We start from the raw sequence: 24,697 nt of genomic DNA, 5'->3' as shown, positions 1-24,697 counted from the left end.
AATCAAATAGTTTTCAGAAATAGACTTTAAAAAGGGAAATTGCAAAGGCTAAACAATGGCCATGGAGACATTTACACTCAGCACACCCTGTCCCTAGGAATGCATAGTTCTGAAAGACCATACTAAACAGGAGAGTCTGGCTGAACAAATATTTAGGAGGTGTTTTTCTCTGTGTATGATGAGTTTTTGCTATTGTTTTGGATGTTTATTTCTTTGTTTTGTAAGTCTTTAAATAAAATTGTGAGTCCGGCACAAAGTGTTTTTACCAGAGAGGATATCAAATGGTTAGTGACTGTCTAGGGGTATCTCATGGGAGCAAATCAGAGGGGTTTCAAATACACTCCTGCCAGTGGCAAGGTGGCCTCAGTGACCTATAGCAACATGGTATTGATCAAAGCACTCAATGTGCCCAGAAAGCCTAAAGATTCTTTTAAAATATATGAAAGACTTCTGGACACCATCTCTAACAGCACTAGGGCTATAACCAAGACAGCACTTGAAACCAATGAGAAATGTTATTTGTTGTCTAGAATTGAAAACCAAAGGAAGAGAAGAATTCAACTGAAGTTAACTTGCATATATTATCATGACAGGACAAAATTCCTCCAAGATTGGAGGCTGGCAGCTAAGTGAAGGAAGGTTCTTATTAGGAGAAGCAGTAACGACTGAAAGTGAAAAGTTTGATTCCTATGAAGTGACATTAGCACATCATTATTAGGATGGAGTAGCTACGAAAAAGAAAGCAAATGTTTTATTTGTATTCCAGAATGTATTTGCAGAAAGACTTCAAAGCCCAATCCTTATTCACCCTGAGTACAGACACATGTACATTGTACTCACTGTAGCATGTGTTTTTGTTTGTTTGTTTGTTTTGTTTTGTTTTGTTTTCCTGGTTTTCAAGATAGGGTTTCTCTGCATATCTCTGGCAATCCTGGAATTTGCTTTATAGAGCAGGCTGGCCTCGAACTCACATATATATTCTTCTGCCTCTGCCTCTCAAGTACTAGGATTAAAGGCATGCTACACTAAACCTGGCTTATATAGAACATTTTTGTGCATTCAAAATGACTGTAGTAAATACACCAGAATTGTGAAGGTGGTCATATTCAAAATAACACAAAAGAGCAAAAATTTCCTGAGTATCAAAAACTGGTTAGGAAATAAAAAGAGAAATGTATAGGTTGCTATAACAGCTTTAAAAGTATGTATGTGCATATGTTTCACAATAACTTTAAAAGTAAATACCCCAGGCCTGTCATAGAAACATGTCAAAACTTTACTGTAGAAAACTGCTATAAAAAAATAAATCTTGGATCATGTTTATGAATGGTAAGGAATGGTATTAGAAATGTATTATTGACTCTTAAAATTACCATACAGGAAGAATATAACTCAAAATCACCAGCAATTGTGACTTTTTATTGACAAAAGTGACCCTCAAATTCACCTGGAAGTTAAAAGTAAAAAGCCAGGAACTCCCAAAAAAAGACAGAAGGAAAACAGGGAGAATCAATCTGGAAGGTGTTCCATTAGGGGTTTAAATGTCACAAAGTCACAAGAGCTAAGATTATGACCCAAGAGCAAGAGACACAGCTGAAACTAAATTGTCACTCAAGAACTGAGCCCTTCATCCCTACAAAACAGTGCTATCAAGGCCAGAGAACACTTGAAGAGCAATGAAAATTAGTGATAATTTAAAAAATATACCGTACCTCTCAATACTAATCAAAACACAGATGATAAGAGTTGTTTGATATAAAAATAGCATTGAAAAAGTTTAATGCATGTGTGTGAAATCAGAGAATGACTTCAAAGACTAAAGAAGAAATTCTAAAAAGAAAGAAAAAAGAAAATAATCCTTTTTTGGATGAAAGCTCCAAAACAATTAGCTCTTTATTAAAAATTAAATAAAATTGCCAACAATATGAGAAAAAGTTGCTTTTAGAATAGTAAACAACTCATATGGATCAATGAACAAACCAGTAAATCAAAGACAAGAGCTTAAATGTCCAAAGGAACTAATTTCCAAAAGAAAAAGCATTGAGCTAATAATACATTTTTAAACCCAAAACACATTAGTAATTAATTAAAAAGGAGAAAAAATGATCTAAAGATTTTTTTAAGTTATGTAAAATGACAGTGATATGGGCCACAATGTGGTTAAAAAAAAAGTCACAAGGTCACATTTAATCAGTTCTGGGAGAAGTACAACAGAGTAAGAACTACTGAGATATCCTTAAAAACCAAGATTAGTATTCCAGAATGGAAGAGAAAAAAGAGAGGGAGAAGGAATAGGAGAGAAGGGTAGATGTGCAGGAGGAGGGAAGGGGAAGGGCTAGGTGGGTGGTGGGGTATTTTTCACATCTTTATTTGTAGAACTGATGAAAACAGGGATATGTGTAATCAAAATGAGTATAACAAATAGACTAAAGAGTATGTAACCATGAGGAAATTCTAATGTTTATTGTAAGAAAATAAGATATAAAAACTGAACAAACATTTTGGTACAATTTGGTGTAAAGAAAGTATAATATAAGAAAAAAATAACTTAGGGAAAAGGAAGGAAGAAGGAAGGAAGAAGGGAGAAGAGGAGGGAGGGAGAGAGGGAGGACAGAAGAAGAAAAAGAAGAGAGAAAGAAGAGCAACATCCTGCACACAAATGCACATTCCTCCTGGCTACACCTACAGTGAGCTGTCCTCTTGATCTTTATCTTTTTCTACATCCTTCTTTACTGTTTCAATACCATGGCTGTATATTACTTTTATAACTAGGAGAAACTCAGGCATTTTTAAAATGACTATTAACAGTCAAAAACCCATCAAGCTGCATCAATATCAAAAAAAAAAAAAAAAAAAAAAAAAAAAAAAAATGGAGATCCTGAGAATATCTGCAGACAGGGGAGTTAAATAAGGAGAGCTGACTTTATTCCCAGAATGTCAAACCATTGGTTAGTTTAATTAACATGGGGAAGAATATCAGTCTAAGGCTTTGAATTAGTCACTGAAAAGACTGCAAAGTTTCTTTGGAATAGCGGAGGCCTAGCCCTGGGTGGAAGGAAAAGGGAAAGTTGAGGATGGTCAATTTTGGAATGACATTAAGTCATTTCTTCTTTGAGCCTACCTACTCTGATAGGGACTAGTGAACTCCAACTACTGTCCTGATCATTTTCTCCAGCCATGGAACACAGCAGCCCCTCTGTGTTCCATATACACAAAGCACTACAAATTTAGGCTCTCCTCTTTTCCCTAACTTGTAACTATGAAATAAAATGTTTTATGATCTTGTTCTAGAAACATTCATAAGAAAACATGCATTTTTACGAGGATGAATACTCAATCTTCCAGATATTCTGATTTTGGGGTACCTTTCCTCACCTCTCTACTATCTTGAACCTACCTATCACTACTTTTGCTAAAATTTATCTGGGGGATGCTCTAGCAGGGTATTAGGGATTGTGTTTGCAAATGTATTTGTTGAGTAAAATAAAGGGTCCAGGCAGAAGCTATTACATACATCCAGACATCTTGCATATCACCATGTAAGCTAGTGGAGCTTGGTTTAACAAATAAAACTGTGTCAACTGAATCACTTCCTTTATACATGGCATTTCTTTTTTCTGTGATGGGGATTTACAAATAGAAGATAATTAGAGTGCATTGTTGATCACACTTGTCAAGTGAAGCATTCTAGTTACAGTCATTTAATATATCTCCTAGTAAGCCAATCTGCTGACAAAACAGAAAAGTCTGTCTGTCTGTCTTCCTTTCTTTTTAAATAAACTAAAGAAACAAAAATATTTCCTATGCATGTACATGTCATTAGGACAAAAAGCTAGTGGTGACATCTGAGCTACTTTATTAATTTTGAACTAGATACCTGCTTTACAGACTTCATTAACCTAAAGTCAGAAATGCTATCTATGATCTGTTACTAATAGATTATGTTATGATCTGTTCTAAGACCGATGACACGTTTTGAACTTTTACAAACCCTACATTATCGTTAGGCATTTACCAATCCTCAAGAGCACAGGCCACATTTTAAAGCAAAAGCCAGTTTAACGTGGAGTTCATAGATACAGCATACATATGAGCTGCTGCCTATTCTGCAAATGCTATCCTTGTAGGCCAGGGATGCCTGCATTTTGAGGAACTCACCATCAATTCTATAAGCGTACATCCTCAGCTGTTTTGTTTTGTTTTGTTTTGGAGCTGAAGTTAGGAAGAAGGTAATATCAGAGATAACCATATTTCCTTGGCCTCTCAATTTTTAAATTTTGAAAGAAATGGCATTGGCTCTGTGCAGATCATTTCTCTTGCCAGAGTGAAAGTGGGAAGAGACTGATTAGCATTTTGGAAACATTCCCAGTGTGGCACACTGTCACATGGGCTTAGTGGATCCTCATGCTTTGATATGTTACAGCGGGAACTTTCAGAGTCGACTTACTGGGTTGTACATCTGATTGAACAACTGCTCAGCTTGCTACATTGCAAAGGTGGGGAGGCATTGCAGCACAGACAGGGAAAGAAGGAGAGACCCAGAAAAACAGCATTAGCTCAGCAAACCCAGAGCTGGCACATAAGAGCTGCTCTTCAAAGAGAAGAGATTTCAGTTTCTAAACATTCCACAGTGAAAGTGAAAGGCTCTGGGGAAATACAAGTGTTGACTTTGGCTCCTAGAAAGAATAGCTGGAATAAGAAATTTAAGGTTTGTGTTCCTTTCCCTTTCTCGAGTTAAATGCCCATGAAATAAAGAAAACTGTCCATTTTGGATGATACATGAAGTGATGGCCTCCAGCAATGAATCAGAAGAAGTACTTTGGGCCAAGCCCACAATTTATTACCTGAACTTCAAAGATGATAATAATGAAAGATTAATTAAATCTTATCATTAAATTTATAGCTATTCTTCAGTATTACCATGGGCCTAAACTTTCTATTTGGTGTCTAACTTAAATAGAGGTTAGGAAGCTAACAGTAGGGACATATCAGTAAGCTGAGTGATTTAAATGGGAAGAGGAAAATTCAAATCTAGAGAAAAAGTAAAAGGACCCACAAAACAGGGTTGCCTATTATGTCCCAAGTGCTTTAGAGTCTATAATGTGCTCCTGCAACCTGTTCACAGGTTATATTTATTAAATACCTATACAAGACTGAGGTCGAGAAGGTGAAATACTATAGTAACTACTGTTTGGTATTGGGTTGAGAGAAATACTACAGCAACTATTGTTTGGTGTTGGGTTGAGAGAAATACTACAGTAACTATTGTTTGGTATTGGGATGGGAAACTTCTTTAGAGACAGGATTTCTGTTTCTTAGACTTGAGGAGAGCAACATGATTTTAACATGCTTTTTAGGAAAAGTCTCCTGAACCATGACGCTGATCAGAAAACAGACAGGAGTAGAAGTCATGACACTTTGGATTCTGTGTCTTCTCAGCAAATTCCTCAAGATACAGGTCAATTAAGCTCTACAGCTTGAACCTCAAAAAAACCATCATTCAATAGACAATGCAATCCATAAATTAATAATCAGGTTCTTCTCCATACCTAGATACTAACATTGGTGGATAGACTTAATCATTGTGCACACTTACAACTAGTAATTATGCCTTACCTGGTTAGCATTGTTTAATGAACTCACTAAAATCAGTAGGATTTCCTCACACATGAACATTTTGTCATTTCTAAGAGTTTGAAATAGAATTCACAGAATCCCTTCTCTGTATAGAAGCATTTTTATCCTAAAGTATTTGAAGGAATCATAACTAATAAAAAAGTATTAAAATGACTATGTATGCAAACTTCACAAATTTTTGTGTAAAAGAAAACAGCTTGCTCCAGGCATGCGTTATTAATAGGGTAAGTTAAATCTCAATGTGGACTCTATTGTCAGGGGCTGACAAAATTTCTACTTAATTAAACACTGTCAATTTATAGCAAAACTACCTGGGCCATCTAAAATCTTGAGTAAAATACCACTGGGAAAATCCATGATGTATTTATGATACAAAGTAATTATATTTTCAGTTTCCATTTAGTAAATCTATTTCATTCATAAGTCACAAATCTTTTCATTTAAAAGGTGTTGAAGGCAACTCCTTTAGACTTTTAGAGTCCTTATTTTTCCTTGAGTTAAAGATGTGTTTACATTGATGTGTTTACATTCATATACCGTTGCCCTGTGCTTTCAACTATTTCATGTAGAACTCATTTCTTTCTAAGCTGATGAGTACTCGAGGTTGGTATTTGAGGTTTTAATGGAACTATCAGCAAAAATTACAGATTACTGAAAAAAAAATACCACCCCAACCCTAAATTCAAGTCAAACTAGAGATCCAAATATAACAAACACTGTAGCATCTGCAGGTTAGGCATAAAACATTTAAATTATCATTATCTTTTCAAATTCACTGTACTATGTAAAAATTATGTAAATACTTAGAAATAAGTTCTCTTTTCATGGGTTAAATAACTCCCTTACAGTAAGACAACAATATGTGTTACTTTAGTGCTGGTAACATTGTAGAAAACTAAGATGTCATCAAATACCACTCCAAAGCATTGTAGGTCTCGGTCTGTGAATTTCAGTCAATGACAATGACTGGGAGTCTGAGGAAAAGGCATGCTGTCAGTGATCTGTCGGGTCAGCTATAGCCAAACTGAAGCAGAGTAGGCTGCACTGCATAGATGCATAGTAAACTAATCAAGTCACAGACACGGAGACTACAGCATCAACATGTGAATCTCTTCCTTTCGTTACTAGAGGATTTCAAATACCAATGCCAAGTTATACTGACATATGTGTAGAAATCCAACGTGCAGAACCTTAATCTCCATGACAGCTCAGCAGAGTTGGTGGAGGGTATTTTTCAGGCTACGGTAGGGGTATGTTTGATGTTCTCCTCCCACTCAGTACTTGATGAGTGAAGTAAGATCATACAGAGGCCATTTCCCTCTACTATAGTGTTATTTTTTTTTTAGCATGTTTCATCATCGCTAAGCCATTTTTGTTATGTAAAAAGCATAATGAGTTATAGAGAACAATGTAAATATATTAAGAAAATATTTCACACACCAAGTGTATAAATAACAAAGTCTCCATCTAAATACCATTAGGTGGGAAATTTAAGTTCTATCATTTGCTAGTTTAGATTTCTGTTTAACTAAATATTACTTGAAGTAAGGGAGATACTAAGAAAACTCTAAAATTATGGATTTTTTTTCAATTATTCTTGCTAAGTTGTTAAAAAAGATTGACTGGGCACATTTAACTTTATTTTCCCATGTGTTTATGTATGGTGTGTTTGTGGTATATACAAGTGTACATGAATGTATGCCCTGTACAGACATGTGTTGGCCAGAGGTAAACATCAAATGTCTCCTTCTGCTGCTCCTCCACCTTAATATTTAGGTTTTGACATAATGTCTTTTATTAACCTGGAGTTCATTAATTAAGTAAACTGGGAGTCCAAAGAGTCCAGAGATTACTCATCTCTATTTCCCAGGAATAGGATTACAGGAGTACACCATGCCTGGCTTTTCTTTATATGGCTACTGAGGATAGGAGCTAATCAATTTACACATAAGCCCCGCTTTCTGTGGCCCCTGAATCTTAGTGAGTAAACTTTCTTACTGTGAAACTTCTCGTGGTGATTTTCTAAAACCCCTGTGTGGTAAGCATGAAATAGTTACACTCCAGTTTTATGTTATATAAGTTCATAGAAAATAGAATATTTAAATGTTAAGCATTCAAATGGTTCTTGTTATAGATACAGGCATTGTTCACATCTCTGGTCATCCGTGTCATCTGTCTACATAACTATAGTTAATAAATCCCTATTCTAGTGTGCTATGAATTACAATCAAATCTTATTATATGTTTATTATACATTTAGATTCTTATCTCTTTTACTAGGCTCATAAATTGTCAAGGGGAACAAAAGACTTAAATTAATAACATTATGAATTTTATATGAACAATGAGGGCAGACGAACCAAACAACATAGGGAGAGAGTCAAAGGAACAATGCATGACTGCAAATGCACTCCACAAAAATGTTCAGCTTGGAGAAAACAAGTGAATGCCACAATGGAAAGACCCTGCTTTCAGAGACAGTCGACCATTGTTAATTCAATTCACATCATCATTCTACAGATGATTGACTACAGGGGCTTGACTACTTTAGTGAGTATATAGACACTGAGTGTTGCCAGGAACATTCTTGCCAAGTTGTATTACAAAAACTGATCTACTTTGGAAAGTTGTAAAAGCTTATCAAAATATAAAGAGATCTCTATATTCTTTCCTTTGTTAAAAACACCTGCATTCACCTTTTCAGATAGTTTAGATTTTCCCAAAGAGTAATGGCTAGTTTCTATTCTTTTAATTCCTGCTATTTTCCCTTTTTCAAGTTTTCTTTTGACACAAGATAGGTTTTCAGATTTACAGAGAGATTTGATGCAGACTTCTCAGGAATCTCCTCGAGTGTTTAACTAATTATTTCATTAGGAGATAACAAATGATAAAGAGTTTATTTATTTTTGAGCCCGTTTATGCTTAGACTTCACTTACCTTTTTTAACTGTGCTTCCAATTTGCTACACTCCTCCTTCTTTTGTTCGATGGCTATTTCTAGAGATTTTAATTTGGAGTCCCTCTTCAGGCCTGCAGAAGCTAATGAAGATGCATGTTCTTTGAGGTCGATTAAACTAGACTGAAAGGAGGAAAATGCTAGTAAGAAAAATATCATGACTTCTCCTAGTAAGAGCATCAATATAAATTCACTGATTGCTCACAGAACAATAAATGCATTCACAGAAAGGGTAAGCTTTAGCCAGGAAAACAGAGTTGGCTCCATTAAAGGACAGAACAGGATGTCGTTGCAGTAGAATCAAATGTGAGTAAATAGTGTGGCCAATAAATGAGGTTTTCACAGCTCAAAGTGGTGATCTTTTAGCATCACCTCTCCAAACAGATGCCCTGAGCTCTCCATTTGCATTTATTGTAACTCAGCTGTGCAAACTCTGGGACTGATGTGAAAGAAAATGCTGACTTCGATGCTCCCTTCCCCAAGGTAAAATATCCTATTACATTTTATCAAGACTAACTTTTCAAATATCTTCTAGCAAGAATAAAGTAGACTATAAGTTCAAATCCTTTGTATTGCAGAGTCAATAAATATGGTTAATCTCTTACTCAGCTATGGGGCTGCCAATATTGCTTAGTTACCAACAGCTCCAGAATCCTAGCCCTTCCCTATATAATTTAAATTCCAAAATCTAGAGAAATAAATACTTGAACATATCTCTGAATACAATCTTTACTAGCTATAAATTCAAAGTTCATTACAAAATACGAAACAGCTAACAACCCCTACTAACTAAAATGTGTCACTTTTCCATCAACATTGCAGCATTGAGGGAGATAGTAAACACATGGTGTTCTCCCAGTAAATGCCACTGCCAAGGCTATACAAGACTGTGTCCTGAGCACTGAATGTCCATAATGATGGTAGTCATTGTCACCCAGCAGAAAGCTCCCACATACATTTTGAGGGACAGGTGAGGAATGCTCATTTTTTTCAAGACAGCAGCAAACTGAAGCTCACATTCACTCTTAATCTCATCCAAGGTCAGTTACCCATTAAAGGCAGACGACACAAGTATCAAACTCAGGTCTACAACTCTGATTTCACTTCCACAGGAAAAAGTGAAGGACCTTATAATCCAGTCATTTTGTCATAAGTTCCTGTGAACTGCAATTCCATGCTCTTCTTTTTTAAATTGTAAATTGCCACTTGAGGATGGCCTGCTTTATTTTGGTTACCGTATAGTGCCTAGTTATTAATCTAGGTGTTGTGAAGACATTTTCAGACATGACTAAGACCTCTAATCAGCTGATTTTAAGTTTTAAGAAGATTATCCTCTGTACTCTGAGTGGGCTTGATCCACACTTTGAAAAAAGGGCCTGAGGAACAAAACTCATGGGAGAAGAAAGTCCCTTTATTCCATCTCCCATGTGGATTACAGCAACTTGTCTGAGAAGCTTCTGTCTGCTCTTCCAAGTAGTCACATTGCATGTGTTGTGCTTGTCCAGCCCCCTTAGAGGAGAAACCATTTCCTTTCAGTGAAATCCCTTAATTTAGCTAAATTTACTAAACTGGGTCTGGTTTTTGACAGAACATTTCTTGCCAAGGGGCAATGCCAAGTACATTCTACATGGTCTGGAAATGTGTCTGCCCATGCCCATGGGTTTGATGCTCAGTTATGGGTGCATATGACTGCATATGAAACCAACTCCATCTGAAGCCTCAGCTTTGCCACCTCATCAAGGTTTCTTTGCCACTAGCAGGGACCGCGTTGATTTTAAGGCACTTCCAAATCCAAATGGTGAAGCATACAACAAATGAGAGTATAGCTAGTGGGCTCTGTCACACACAAATGACAGATCCATCCAATCAGAAGTGGCAGTGCAATGTGATGAGAAGTAGAATTAAATTCTTTATTGCCATGTCAAGGAAACAATCTCCTTTCTAAAAATCTAGTAAGCATCAATTTTAGGGATAAGGGACTGTCTTCTGGCTGTTAAGTCTCTATTTGGGCAGGACTATAATTTGTGTACAGTTATCAGCACACAAGGGATGGGATAACCATGGAAAGATGAGAGAGGTAGTCATGAGTTAGGATGAGCCAGTATGCCAAAGGGTCTTCAGACATCCCACAGAGACTGAACATGTCTGGCAGACAGAAATCACTATGGCAGGGACAGCTGAGGATAATGACACTTGGTAAATAAATCATACAACTGCTTCAGGCATACCTCCATAAAAATATCCTCAAGAATACTGGATATATTATAGGCATCTTCTGGAGCATGGTGACCGCAGCCCCAAAAAGCTGCTCCAGAATCCCCAAGCAGGACATTTCCTTAAAAATACATCCTCTTACTATAAAAACACAGGTGGCACTTATATTCTGTATTCATTTTTGCAACAGTGTGAAATGGCTTTACATGATTTACTGTAACATAAAAAATAAGATTCCAGAAGAGTAGATACAGTTAGCCTAGAAATTTCTCTTCACTGTCATGTTTTCTAACCAAGCAATACTGGGTGATTTGAGAATTGCAAAGAAATGCAAAATGCCCTCACCCCCAAAGCATTAGTAAGTGAAGTGGAGTTACTATTATGGTTGTTGTTGTTATACTAACTGATGTTAAAGCAAAAGCTAATAGGATCTAAAAGAAAAACTTCTCTAAGTCATACAAGTGCAGTTAGTGGAGTAAAACACAAGAAAAATGTTTCCAGAGGTCACACTGCACAGCCAGCTGAATGGTCAAGATGCCCAAAGGCACCTGTGAAGAAGGGAGACACTGGGACTGTTTTTCCGTGGACCTGAGGGAGTATTCTGAGAGAAGAGTCACCATGGTCCCCAAGTCTTCACACTAAACTGCATGCTCCCTAATACTGTCAATGAGAGAAACTGCAGCAAACAAGGTTTGAGACATTTGTTTCTCCAGACTCACCTCTTTCTCTGTGAGCTCAGCCTGTAAAGCATTGACCTTTTCTTTGAGGTCTTTGTTCTCCTTTCGAAAAGATTCTATCTCTTCTAGTCTTTCCCGGTCATCTCTCTCCCTTTGCTCTTTCAAGCGCTCTATTATTCTCTCCTGTAAAGGAAAAAAAAAAAAAAAAAAAAACAGAAGAGGGCTGAGAACTCATCAGTGTGCATCCCTAAGCATATTGCAAGAGAAAATATGAGACAATCTAAAACATTCTCTGTGGTGATCAACTTGAAACCTTAACACTGTATATATGAAGAGAGGTTATATGTACACGTGTATGTAAAATGCAATCAATAGGTAATAGCTTTTAACTTGTTAATGAAATTTTGCATTATAGGGTGACAAAGGAGAGTATGCTTATATTTGTGCGTGTATGTGTGTGCATGTGTGTGTGTGCATGTATATGTCTGTGTGTATTTGTGCAAATGTATATGTGTGTTTTACATGTATATGTGTGTGTGTGCAATAGCCTGTATTTGTATATGTGTATATGCTATGTATGTGGATAGACATATGTACAGGCATGCACATAGAAGATCCTGCCATTTGATCTATCCTTCAATCACTCTCCACCTTATTTTTCAAGACAAGGTTTGTCATGGAACTGAAATTCCCTGACTTAGCTAGTTTGGCCAGCTAGCTACAATGATCTTCCTATTCCTGTCTCCACAGTGCTTGGATTACAGGTGCAAGCTGCCATGCTCAGCATTTTTTTTTTTTTTTTTTTTTTTTTTGTGAGGCCTCTGGACACTGAAGTCAAGTCTGCACAGCCATGTAGGAAGCACTTTACTAACAGAGGCACCTCTATTCCTGAAGGGAATGCAACTACTATTACTATTGTTATTACTACTACTACTATTATTACTACTACTACTATTAAAACTTTGTTGAAGCTTTCATTATGGCACAAAAATATTTCATCTGATTGAAAAATAAAATCAGTGGAGAGAGAAATTATGGCACCCAAAGCTTTCCTCTCTAGTAACACCAGGACAGATTACTCATGTTCAAGCTATGGGTTGGTCTTCATTCCTGGTGACTGGGAAATGCCAAGGGCATTCCAGAGGAGGGAGGTCCAGCTAGAGGCTCTTTTGTTTAATCCCTGCACAGATAGGGAAAGAAGCAGAGTGGGTTCTTTCATTTCAACCCTGTTTCCTTGGCATCTTCATTTGTCATAAAGGACTTCAGTTTCTTGAAGATTCTTCTCAGAGAAGACTATTGGGCAGTGAGGAGCTTGGGACTGAACTACAAAGAGAATGTGAGACAAGGCTGTTTGCTTGTAATTTTTTTCTTTTTGCTTTTGTGTGTGTGTTTGTTTTGTTTTTGGTGTGTCTGGACATGTGTTTCTTTCAATGGCTTATTCACAACTACTGGGAACTCCAGAACTCAGGTTTAGTTTGAGCAAAATGCAGATATCTCTTTGGTTGGGAGCTTATTCTGTGCCAGGCGCTGTCACATGCCCTTCTCATCACTCATTATCACAACCTCAAGGGCGCAACCAGCATAACTGCTGACAGGACAGAAGTGAGGTCTCTTAGACCTCAGAGAGACTATCTGACTCATCCAATGTGACCCAGCTTATTGTCCCTGTAGACCGAACTAACAAAGAAAATGTGAGACAAAGATAAACCTATCAGGAATGTGGCTTTCCCAGTGTGTCTGAGGTGGGTTTTGTTGTTGCAGTTAGGGTTTTGTCATTTGTTTCTCCCAATGGCTTCTTGACAACTGCTGGATATTCTAGAACTTGAGTTTAGTTTGAGTAAAATGTAGATAGCTCCTGGACTGAGAACTTATTCCATGCCGGGGGCTGTCACACGTGTTTAATGTGTCTGAATATTAGTCTGTGATTTAAGATTCCCTAAGAAGGCACCTGTGCTGTCAAAGATAATCTATAAATTTAATTGAGGAATAATGACTATTGTCTTGCAATTTTAAAAGCATTGTAAGTAAAGTATATTGTTAGAACAACAGGTGACATAGAGCAAATAGGTCTATTAATTAAGCATATTTATTTCTTCTTGATCCCAGTTATGGTCCTATTTTACTATGCAAATGAAAGTGGTGAGTAACTAGATGTTCCCATAAGCCACAAAGGAAGAAGTGGCCACTATGCACTGTAATCCTCTCTGGACTTTTCACAACCTCAGGTTGCCAAGCCTTCTGATCTTTGCCTGTGCTACAATCATCCATTCTATCATTTGGACTTCCCTACTGTAAACCTTCCAGAAGCCCTGTAGTCAGGTCACATCACATTTATTGCATTTTTAAAGTTTACACAATTTTTATTTAAATCCATCCTCCCAGCTTAGTCTTGCAAAGAGCAACACTTGAGTCCCAGAGCTGAACAAACTGCCTGGCATGCCACATAGCACTTTAAAATGGACGATGGAAGGAAGAAATCAAATTAGGGATCCTCTTGGCTTCAAAGCCAGGGTCATAAAATGAAGAACTATGTTAACATTTAGAAGGTGTCAGAGTCGTTTGGCAAGTGGAGAAGCTTGCTTTAAGCACTGGGTACTACTGTCTGGGCATGGGGGTGGGGGGAGACAGAGAAAGGGAAGCAAAGCAAGCATTGCTATACTTTAAAAGATATTGATGATTTGGTACTTTAAAGTACCCCTCTATTGATCACAAAACTAATCTAACTGTCAGATATGGAGGGCCAAATGTTAAAAACATGTGTTAAAAGGCCCTAATATGCCAGGATCCACTTGATGAACAACTAACTTGCAGAAATTCTGACACCATGTTCTTATGTGGCCCTGTTCGCCTTGGCACACACTCCCCGGACACTCATCTGGCTCTAAACAATTGTATTTACATTTACTTTAACATGAGTTAGGAACTGCATTTCAGTGGCCCGGGGCTCTGCTACCCAGCTTTCCCAATTGCTTATCTGTGAGGTAGTTACAGCAAGGCTTGGCCAGACTAGCTTTATAAAAACAGTGGGTTGGAGTCTTGAGCTTCTGTGTGACACAATCTTAGTTTTCACCGGCACTGGAGGTCTAGCCCAGGGCAGCCTCATGCATGCTAAGCAAATACTCTACCATCATGTTTTGTCCCTGCCGAAATAACAGAATTTTGACTTAAAGAGCTGCATCATTTTGTATGCCTTCTACAGCTGAATGAGTTCCTGGAAATTAAAAAGAAAAACACTCCCCTGGTGCCATGATAAAAGGGAAACAGTAAGCAGAGTTTGACATATTCTACAACCAGCCAAAGACAGCAAACTGTTACTTATTAATGTCTGGGGATACCATTCAGCATAACAGCACATGTGTAAAGCCCTGAGTTAGATTGCCAATACTGTAAAAGAACAATAAGCCCTTATAAACCCACAAAAATATACTAATCATATTTTTCTAATTTACCAGATTTTTTTCATACTGTGCCTTATTCTAGAGCAGTGGTTCTTAACCTGCCTGTCATGACCCCTTTGGCATATCTCTGTCTACAAAAATATTTATATATTTTATGATTCAAAACAGTAGCAAAATTACAGCTATGGAGTATCAAGGAAAATATCTGTGGTTGAGGGAGGGTCACACAATATGGAGAATTATATTAAAGGGCACAGCATTAGGAAGGTTGAGCACCACTATTCAATATGTTCAATTAAGTGTGAGTAAAGATGGAATTTGTCAGGGAAAAGCTAAGTTTACATTATGATGTTCTTATATGAACAAAGATCAGAGAGTTTAAGATGTTGTGATACTTAGCCTTAGTTGTCAGTGTGATGGAACTGAGCCACACCTTGGAGATAAAGCACAGCTCTGGGTATGTCTGTCTCTAACCTATTTCCAGAGATGATCAAGGCATGAGGGCTGTGGCTTACTGACTATATTAAACCTTTGTTGGAATTATAGTATGACTGCATTATTAGGAAAAGGGGAATGCAGAAGGCAGAATCTAGTTGGAGGATGTAGAGGTGTATCTCTTTGGAAATGTATCTTTCCTATATTTCATTTCTCTGCTTCCTTACCACCACAATGTAAGGAGCTCTCCCCTACCATGCCCGCTTCCCCATAATGGACTCACAAATATGAAATTGTGAGAAAAAAGATCATTCTTCCCTTTAAGGTGCTGTATCAGGTCACAGCTATGGAGAGATAATTAATACAAATATGTATCCTCACTTATGGGCTAGGTGGCCCTGGATGAGTCAACCAGGAGAAGCAACAAAGTCTCAACCATAGGGCAACATAGACAGGATGGAAGTGACTCCCAGAGGTCCTGGGTGACTAGTTAACATATATTACAACTGATCAATGCCACCTACATCTCATTTGTAAAAAAAAAAACTCATTTTCATTATTGAGTCCATGTCCTATCTTTAAAATGGAGGAGCATATTCTAGAAACACCTAGGAGATGGACCTTCAGGCATACCTCAGGGGAATTATCTTGATTATATGAATTGAAATGGGAAGGCCCATCCTAGCTACAGGAAGGGACATTCCTTTGGCAAGGAACCCTGGATCATATGAAGGGGACAGAACCAACTAACTAGTGGCTTATATAGTGTTCCCCTTTTCTAATTGTGGACACCATGACAAGATGCTTTGGCTTATGTTTCCATGGCTTCCTGGCCAGAGGGACTTAAGCAATTCTCTGTCTTTCAGTGGTTTCTGTAAGAGGAATTTACTATCGCAGTGCCAGGGAAAGAAATGAAGAGCTTAAGTGGTGCCAGAAGTAGTATGTTCATATGATAAGCCTGACTATGTGGCCCTTAGGCCACTGGGGTTCTGTGGCTAGAACATGGAAGGACTTGGCACTGTAGGATAGAAAAGCAGGCAAATGTTGGAAGTAGAGCTTAATGCATCATTTTGGTGGGATTTGGGAGGACCAAGAACACTGAGAGAAATATAGACTGTGAATGCTCCACTGATTTCAGGGGGCAACAAAAACTCTCTAAGGAACCAGGGAAGGGATCATTTGTTTGATATTTTGACCACGAATGTAGCTTTCTGTCCTGAGATCTTGAGTGAAGTTGAACTTAACGATAATGAACTAGGAATTTGAAGACAGGAGAGGATTCAGGTTGAGCATGACTACCTGGTTAGTGTTAATTGCCAACTTGACATAACAGGACCACCAGAGAAATAAGCCTGTGGGCATACATTTGGGAGACTTTTATCTTGATTAGACTAACCAATATGGAAATTTCTCTTTCACTTGTGGCCATGAACAATCTCTGAGCAGTAAAACCTGGGTTATATAGAGCAGAAAGCTAATGGCATGTATGCATTTGGAGCCCTCTTCCTCTGACTGTGAACATGTGACCAGCTGCTTTTCAGACTTGACTTCCCTGCCATGAATGACTGCACTGGAAACTGTGAGATAAAACATAATTTTTTTCCTTTAAGTTGCTTTTGTCAAAGTACTTTACCGCACCAATAGGAAAAGGAACTGGGTGAGAAATTAGTGTTTTCCCAGTACATCATGCTTAAAAATTACAGCTCACTTGGGTTCACAGTAGAGTAACAGAGACAATGGTGCTGTTCAGAGAACTCTGGTGATGAGACTATTTGGATACAACCACGTGTTTCAGGCCTACAGGAAGGAGCAGTTAAATATCCTAGTGCTGGCTTTCCTAGTTCCTTTCCAATTGGTGTTTCTGTGCTTTTGCAACACACTAACATTCTTCCCCAAATCTCTTTACAAAATTCACCCCAAACAAATTCTTCTATATTAGTTTTCATTTGTCGTCACAGTGAAAACCCCAAAATCAATATTAAATAGGCTTTGTAACTGACCAAGCTCAGAAGCCAATGCTTATCCATTCAGTGATTTTACTGGACTCCAGCATCTTCATTTCTAAAATCAGTCTTCAATTTCTGTCCATATCATGGAGTTTCCAGCTCTCTAGAATTGCCAAAAGTCCTGTCCCACCTGGTCCTTCTAGTTCTCTAGTTCATATACTATGAACCCAGGGTTACAAATCTACAATCTGAATAATGTTTCTGTCTAGCTGGTTCCAAAAGATACACAAACTGGAGGTCAGGCAATTCAAACGTGTATTTGGGTGATGCAATCCCAAGTGAACTGTGCAGAAAGCCTGGCTTTGGTTAGTGATCAAGAAGCAATGAAAGCAAGACAGGAATGGCCAGATTCCCATTAACCTCAGCTCTCTTTGTCTGATGCCCACTAAAACTGCAAAGGAAGAACTTAACAAGAGCATGTGTTAGAGTTGGGAATGGCTTTCTTTTTAAACTCAGATCGATGAAATAGAGCCTAGAGAGGAAAAAAGTCAAAATCTTGAAAAGAATCTATGACATGGAATTTATATGGCATCTCTTTGAGTCTAAGAAGTCAAGAAGTAGGAAGACACTGACAAATTACCCAAATACGCAACAGGAGCACATAATTTCGATACTCTTTGAATCATCCCACCTTTATAAACAAAATTCTACATAGAACTCTGGAAATAAATGTTCCAAGTTGAAAGAATATCTTTCCCCAAAGTATCATTATATTAAATATTCTTATAGATTCTCAAATAAAACTTTACAATCTTATAGTTTAATCTTAAACTAATAACACTAATATGACCTGGAAGACTACTTCACCTAGAACTTTAGTCCTTTCCTTTACCTTCCGTATACTTATTGTATGCCACAAAGACCAAGGAAGCTGGGTGCAGCACACTACTCAAGATTTCCTGTCAACAGCTTCAATGTTCTAACATACTAGATTTCCCATGGTACACCCCTATGATTCCAACACTGCAATACAAGTTGTGATTGAGACTACAGAGGTGTAGGAAACTCAAGGACTACATTACCTAATTCTTTCATTCAACATAAGATACGAAGTCTTAAAAGGAAAATTACTTGTTGAAGTTATCCAATTAGAATAGAGGTAGAACTGGCCCCTAGACCTTGTTCTAGTTTATAGCCCATACAAACTGATGCTGTTTTTACTGTCTGATATTCTCAAAAGGAAACTCCATATCACATCAAGCATTGTGGACCTTTTATACAAAGTGCTGCATAGCTGAAAAGGGTAACAGAGAGGGAGAAAAGGTATATACAACTCTACTTAAACATTTCAGCTTTTAAATTTTCTTCATTTCAAACTAGATTTGAAACTAACATTAACAGTCACTAAAACGTACAGTGACACATAGTAAGCCTAACCCCCAAATAAGCTTTCCTTCAGAATTCTCTGTGAGAGTAGGGATTTCACCCACCCTCACCTCACCTCTCTTTTCCTCTCCTGCCCCTCTCCACCTGAGTGGAGTGTGTGCATGCGTGCATGCCCATGTGGGTGTGTATAGGTTTTCACAGCACATATAAGGAGATCAGAGGACAATGACAACCTTAGGTATCGGTCCTTGTCTTCCATCTTGTTCGTGACAGGGTCTCTTGTTTGAGGCCTGTGAGCACCTGGGGTTCCTCTCTCTGTGCTGCCCATCTTGCCTCCGGAACTCTGGTATTGTAGACATGTACTACTGAGACCAGCTTAATGCATGGCATGAGGATGCAAACTTGGGTCCTCGTGCTTGAACAGCATAGGCATCACCCACACACCTATCTCCCCATGCATCCCAGAGTCTCTGAAGAGCGTCACCTGCACCTGCACCTGCACAGGCACTGGTGCTTGCACAGGGAAGAATTTAAAGTGAGGATAAAATGTAGAAATCCACCCATTGGGCATCATACCTGCAAGAGCTTCACAGTGAATGAATGGATTGATTTAAGCAGATAAAATCAACTAGAGATCACCTTAATAGCTAGAAAACATCAGAATGGTCCACTTGTCTAATGGATTTCATTCTTTCATTCATTAGTCCTTGATTCATAGGAAGCCTTTAAGTGTCAGTCAGAATGAAAGCTTGCGAATGACTTCCTATTCCCAAAAGAGTAAAAGTTCAAGTGTTTTTAAGATACTGTCTCACAAAGGCCTGAAGAGATGTTAATACCTGACTTCTTCACAAACTCCTTGTTCTCCCTTCTGCCTTGTACCTATGGTCTTGAAGGACTCCTGGCTCAGCCCACTCGTATCTTTTCTTAAACATCACTTTCCTATCTCTAACTTGGTCCTGTACCTCCCTCTGATTTTTTTCCATCTGTAGAAAATAACACCCTTTTGAAAACTCACATATGCCATTATTCATGGATTTCTGCTTCTCCTTCATCCTCATTAGAATGAGAACTCTGTGAGAGCTGGGGTTTCCCCCTCCCCTCTCACATTGAGGTGAATTGCTCAACCAGTATCCAGTATCTACTGAGCAACCTCATCAGGTGCTCTGCTAAGCTCCTGTGATAACAAACTAAAACACATGGGGCATGTTATCTTGGTTTAGAGTCCATTTGGAGACAATCCCATTAATACAGATGCTTGTAGAGTTATAATTTCAGTAACAATGGGGGTATCAACATGGCATCTCTACAGAAATGACTCATAAAATAATAATGACAACTACAATCCCTCTTAACTGCTCTAAATATATTCTCTCCTCAATATAACATAATCCACTAAGGTGGTCAACTTTTTGTTTATTTGTTTTATGTTTATGTCTGTGCATATTTTTGGAGCCTTGTCCTGGCATTGCTCTGTAGACCAGGCTGGCCTCAAGCTCACAGAGATCTGCCTGCCTCTGCCTTCCAAGTGCTGGGATTGAAGGTGTGCACCACCACCACCCAGCAAGGTGGGGACTTTTATTGCCCCTATTTCACGGGTAAAGAAACTGGTGAACTCCAAAGCTAACTAACTCATGTGAACAGTGACTATTGGACCTAGGATTTGAACTCACACAGCTACCTGTGGAGTCCACATTCTTGACTACTGTATAACATAATCTCCAGGAAGACTTGTAAGAAATAAATCTGCACATAGGAAATCTTACTGTATGCAAGTAAGAGCAAATGCAAAGTAATGGATGCCTAACAGAACATGACACACTTGAAATTTAGAGGACCAACAAAGCTAGGGCACAGAGATGTGAGAAAGACAAGCAAGAGGCAGAGGTACTGTCCAGAAAGGGGCTTTATCAGGAAGAATAGGCAACCCTACAGAGTAGGCTGAGTTTTATCACCAAAAATGTAATGAGAAGATAGTAAATGTTTTTCCAAGAGTGATGTTGTTTTTGAGTTTCAAGAGGATGCCATGGCTGTGGTGTACCTGTCTCCTGGCTAGCATAAAAGTCCGAGGGGGTGGGACTAGAGGCAGTGTGGGGATAGGGAAATGCAGATCTATTTGCATGCATTTGGATCAACTCCACCCAATACTGTTTTTCTAAATTCTGAATCCCTGTTTTGGAGGCTAAACACACCTTTTCTGACAAGGCTTCTTCCAGTGTGGCCAGAGCAGTGTCCGTGTTGCTGGAATCCGTCTGCAGTGACTTCACTCTGTCTTTCAGGTTGGTTAGTTGTTTGTCCTTATCCCTAAGTTGTTCTTGCAAGTTTTCAATCTGAAAATAAAGATTAATATATATTTTATAAGTAATGAAAAAACAAGATTCTTGAAGCCATCTATCTTTTGTTTTTTAAGACCAGATATTGTGAACACTGCCGATGATATTATGACATTACACTTCACTTGGAATCAAGGAAATTTTGAGACTTTAAAACATTTAACTCAATTTTCTATTTATATGTAGAATATTGTTCACTGTACAAATGCAAGCCCCATCAACATTTAAATACTATTAGTTCTCTGTATTTCTACCCACTTAACCATATTGTTAAGCTTCAAATCCATACACCTTGTCACAGTGAGCCAGGAAAAAGTTCCCACAGGGTTAATTCATTTGCTGAGCAGTGGCTGAGTGGGTTCCCATTCTTTCCCAGGAAGCCTATCGTTAGATGGCAGAGCCCACACAGTCATTCATTCACTCCTTTACTCAGCAAGAAACTTTGTGATATACCCAGTGTTGTCAAGTGGCTGTTTCAAAGTGACCACATGAAAAGCCAAGTAGGTTATCACCAGCAGACTGTTAATGGGAGAACTTGTGATATAAGTTATAGGCAACAAGGGCTAAACACTCCATTTGGCAACAAAGTCATATGCTGGCAACCAACCAGCCACTTTTATCCAGTATCTGCCTCCCGAAATAAACACAGAAAACAGCCGATTATAAGGTCTGCCTGGCAGCGGCAGCAAGGACCTTCCCTAGGCGTTACATCCATTATCATTCATGTTTTTATTCTCTGCTTTCAAACCATGTATTTCTTATCTATGTTTTTTTTTTAAGTCCACTATGCAAACAACTTATTCGTATTAAGGGTTTTTAAATGACAAGGAAAAAAAGCAGTCCAACTCTAAGATAAGTCCATTCACAATATTTGCATTCTGCACCCAGCTTTCTCAGGAACTCTCCAAGTACATGGCTCACATTGTGCTACTAAAGGCACTTCTGGGATGACTTCATTCTTTTCACATGAATCTGGAATGGCCATGTAAATAATGTAGGCAGTAGTCATGAAAATGGAGAGAAGGCAGTGGCAATGGCAATGGAGACACCACTACAGCATCACCCAAACAGAAGGGTGGACAGAAGGGTGACTCATGCAATGTTACTGAGAGTGAGGAGGCAGGAGCAGAAGGCTTTCAGAAGTTCAGGGTAGCCCAGGGTGTACAGTGAGTTCTAGTCCTGCCCATGCTACAGAGTGAACACTATTCTAAAAACAAAACAACATGTAGCTCTAAAGAGAAAGGCAACTGGACTGGAGAGATGGCTCAGCAATTAAGAGCATTGGCTGCTCTTCCTAAGGGTCCTTCCTGGGTTCAATTCCCAGCACCCACATGGCAGCTCACAACTGTCTGTAACTCCAGTTCCTTTCACATATAGGCAGCCAAATATGCAGGCAAAACACCAATGTACATTAAAAAAATTAATGATAATAAAAACCTGGGCAGTAGCCCCCAAACCTTTAATCCTAGCACTTGGGAGGCAGAGGAAGGTAGATTTGTGAGTTCAAGGCCAGCCTGGTCTACAGAGCAAGTTCCAGGACAGCCAGGGCTATAGAGAGAAACCCTATATCAATAAAGCAATGGGGAGGAGGGAAATTATATATTGGTATTTGGTATTTTAAATTATTTTATTATATATATTTACTATGTGTTTGTGTATGCATATGGACATGCCTATGACATAGTACATGTACAGAGGTACAGGAGTTGTTTATCTTTTAACCATGTATATATGGAGAATTGACCCCGGTTGGCAGGTTTGATGGCATGTGCCTTTATACACTGAGCAACCTCACGTTTGTGTGTGTGTGTGTGTGTGTGTGTGTGTGTGTGTGTGTGAGTATGCACATGTTTGGAAATCTCACTAGTCATGTTTGAAAGATTTCCTTTATCTTTATTTATGTGTTTGTGTTTGTGTGCCTGTCTCTGTGAGTATATGCCCACAGAGGCCAGAAAAGTGTATCTGTTCCCCTGGAACTGGGATTATGGGTGGTTTTGACCTGGATTCTGGGAACTGAACTGGGATCCTCTGCAAGAGCAGCAAGGAATCTTAACCCTCCCTGCCAGCACCACTATCAATCATATTTTAAAAACAATAAGCCTTAATATTCTTTCTTTATTCTATATGTTTGATATTTTGATTATTATATGGCAAGGGAATAATCGAATTGAAAGCCCTGGTATTAACCCACACAACTATGAACACCTGATTTTTGACAAAGAAGCTAAAATTATACAATGGGGAAAAAAAGCATCTTCAACAAATGGTGCTGGCATAACTGGATGATGGTGTGTATAAGACTACAGATAGATCCATATCAATTTCCATATACAAAACTTAAGTCCAAACGGATCAAAGATCTCAACATAAATCCAGCTACACTGAACCTCTTAGAAGAGAAAGTGGGAAGTACCCTTGAATGAATTGGTACAGGAGACCATTTCCTGAACATAACATCAGTAGCACAGACACTAAGATCAATGATTAATAAATGGGACCTCCTGAACTTGAGATACCATCTTACTCCTACCAGAATAGCTAAAATAAAAAACACCAAAGACAGTTTATGATGGAGAGGATGTGGAGAAAGGGACACACTCCTCCACTGCTGGTGGGAGTGCAAACTCATACAGCCACTTTGGAAAATGTATGGCGGTTCCTCAGGAAAATGAAAATCAGTCTACCACAAGATCCAGTAATTCCACTCTTAGGCATATACCCAAAAGGTGTACATTCATACAACAAGGATACCTGTTTAACTATGTTAATAGCAGCATTATTTGTAACAGCCAGAACCTGGAATCAACCTAAATGTCCCTCAAATGAAGAATGGATGGAGAAAACATGGTACATTTACACAATGGAATACTACTCAGCAGAAAAAAAAACCAATGGAATCTTGAAATGTGCAGGCAAATGGATGGAAGTAGAAGAAACCATCCTGAGTGAGGTAACACAGTCACAAAAAGACAGACATGATATATACTCAGTCATATATATGGATTTTAGACAAAGAGCAAAGGATAACCAGCCTACAATACACAGCCAGAAAAGCCAGGAAACAAGGAGTACCCTAAGACAGACAGACATGGTCCCCCAGAGAAGGGGAAAGGGACAAGATCTCCTGAGCAAATTGGGAGCATGGAGGGAGGGGAGAAGAAGATAGGAGAAAGAGAAGGAGAGAAGATGAAGAGAGAGGAGGGCATGAGGGAATAGGAAAATTGGGTCAAGAAAAGAATAGGAGAACAAGAAAAGAGATACCATAATATAGGGAGCCATTGTAGGTTTAAAGAGAAATCTGGCACTAGGGTAATGTCTAGAGATCTACAAGGGTGACCCCAACTAAGAATCTAAGCAATAGTGGAGAAGCTACCTTAAATGCCCTTCCCCCATTATGGGATTAATGATTACCTTATATGCCACCCTAGAGCCTTCATTCAGTAGCTGATGGAAGCAGAAGCAGACACCCACAGCTAAACTCTGAGTCGAACTCATGGAATCTAGTTGCAGAGAAGGAGGTGTGATGAGCAAAGGGGTCAAGACCAGGCTGGAGAAACCCAAAGAAATTGCAGACCTGAACAAGGGGGATCTCATGGACCCCTGTCTGATAGCTGGGGAATCAGCACAGGACTGACCCAGAATGTGAGTTTTAGTTAGGAAGACTGGGCAGTTTATGGGGTCTCTGGTAGTGAATCACTATTTATCCCTAGAATATGAAT

General features: G+C 38.6%; 1 protein-coding gene across 1 annotated transcript in view; it reads right to left on the bottom strand.

Annotated features, from left to right (window-relative positions):
- Erc2 (ELKS/RAB6-interacting/CAST family member 2) overlaps positions 1 to 24,697 on the bottom strand; it is an 877,816-nt gene that overhangs the window by 433,253 nt on the left and 419,866 nt on the right. The window contains exons 10-13 of the mRNA XM_051176767.1: positions 20,838 to 20,975; positions 11,526 to 11,666; positions 8,575 to 8,715; positions 4,448 to 4,483 (exon numbers count right to left, since the gene is read on the bottom strand). Coding sequence (XP_051032724.1) covers positions 4,448 to 4,483; positions 8,575 to 8,715; positions 11,526 to 11,666; positions 20,838 to 20,975 — 456 coding nt within the window. The remainder of the gene's footprint in view (positions 1 to 4,447; positions 4,484 to 8,574; positions 8,716 to 11,525; positions 11,667 to 20,837; positions 20,976 to 24,697) is intronic.

The sequence above is a fragment of the Phodopus roborovskii genome, unplaced genomic scaffold (assembly GCF_943737965.1).
Source record: "Phodopus roborovskii unplaced genomic scaffold, PHOROB, whole genome shotgun sequence".
Lineage (NCBI taxonomy): Eukaryota > Metazoa > Chordata > Mammalia > Rodentia > Cricetidae > Phodopus > Phodopus roborovskii.
The sequence above is the reverse complement of the archived record's forward strand: the minus strand, read 5'-3'. Positions and strand labels throughout refer to the sequence as shown.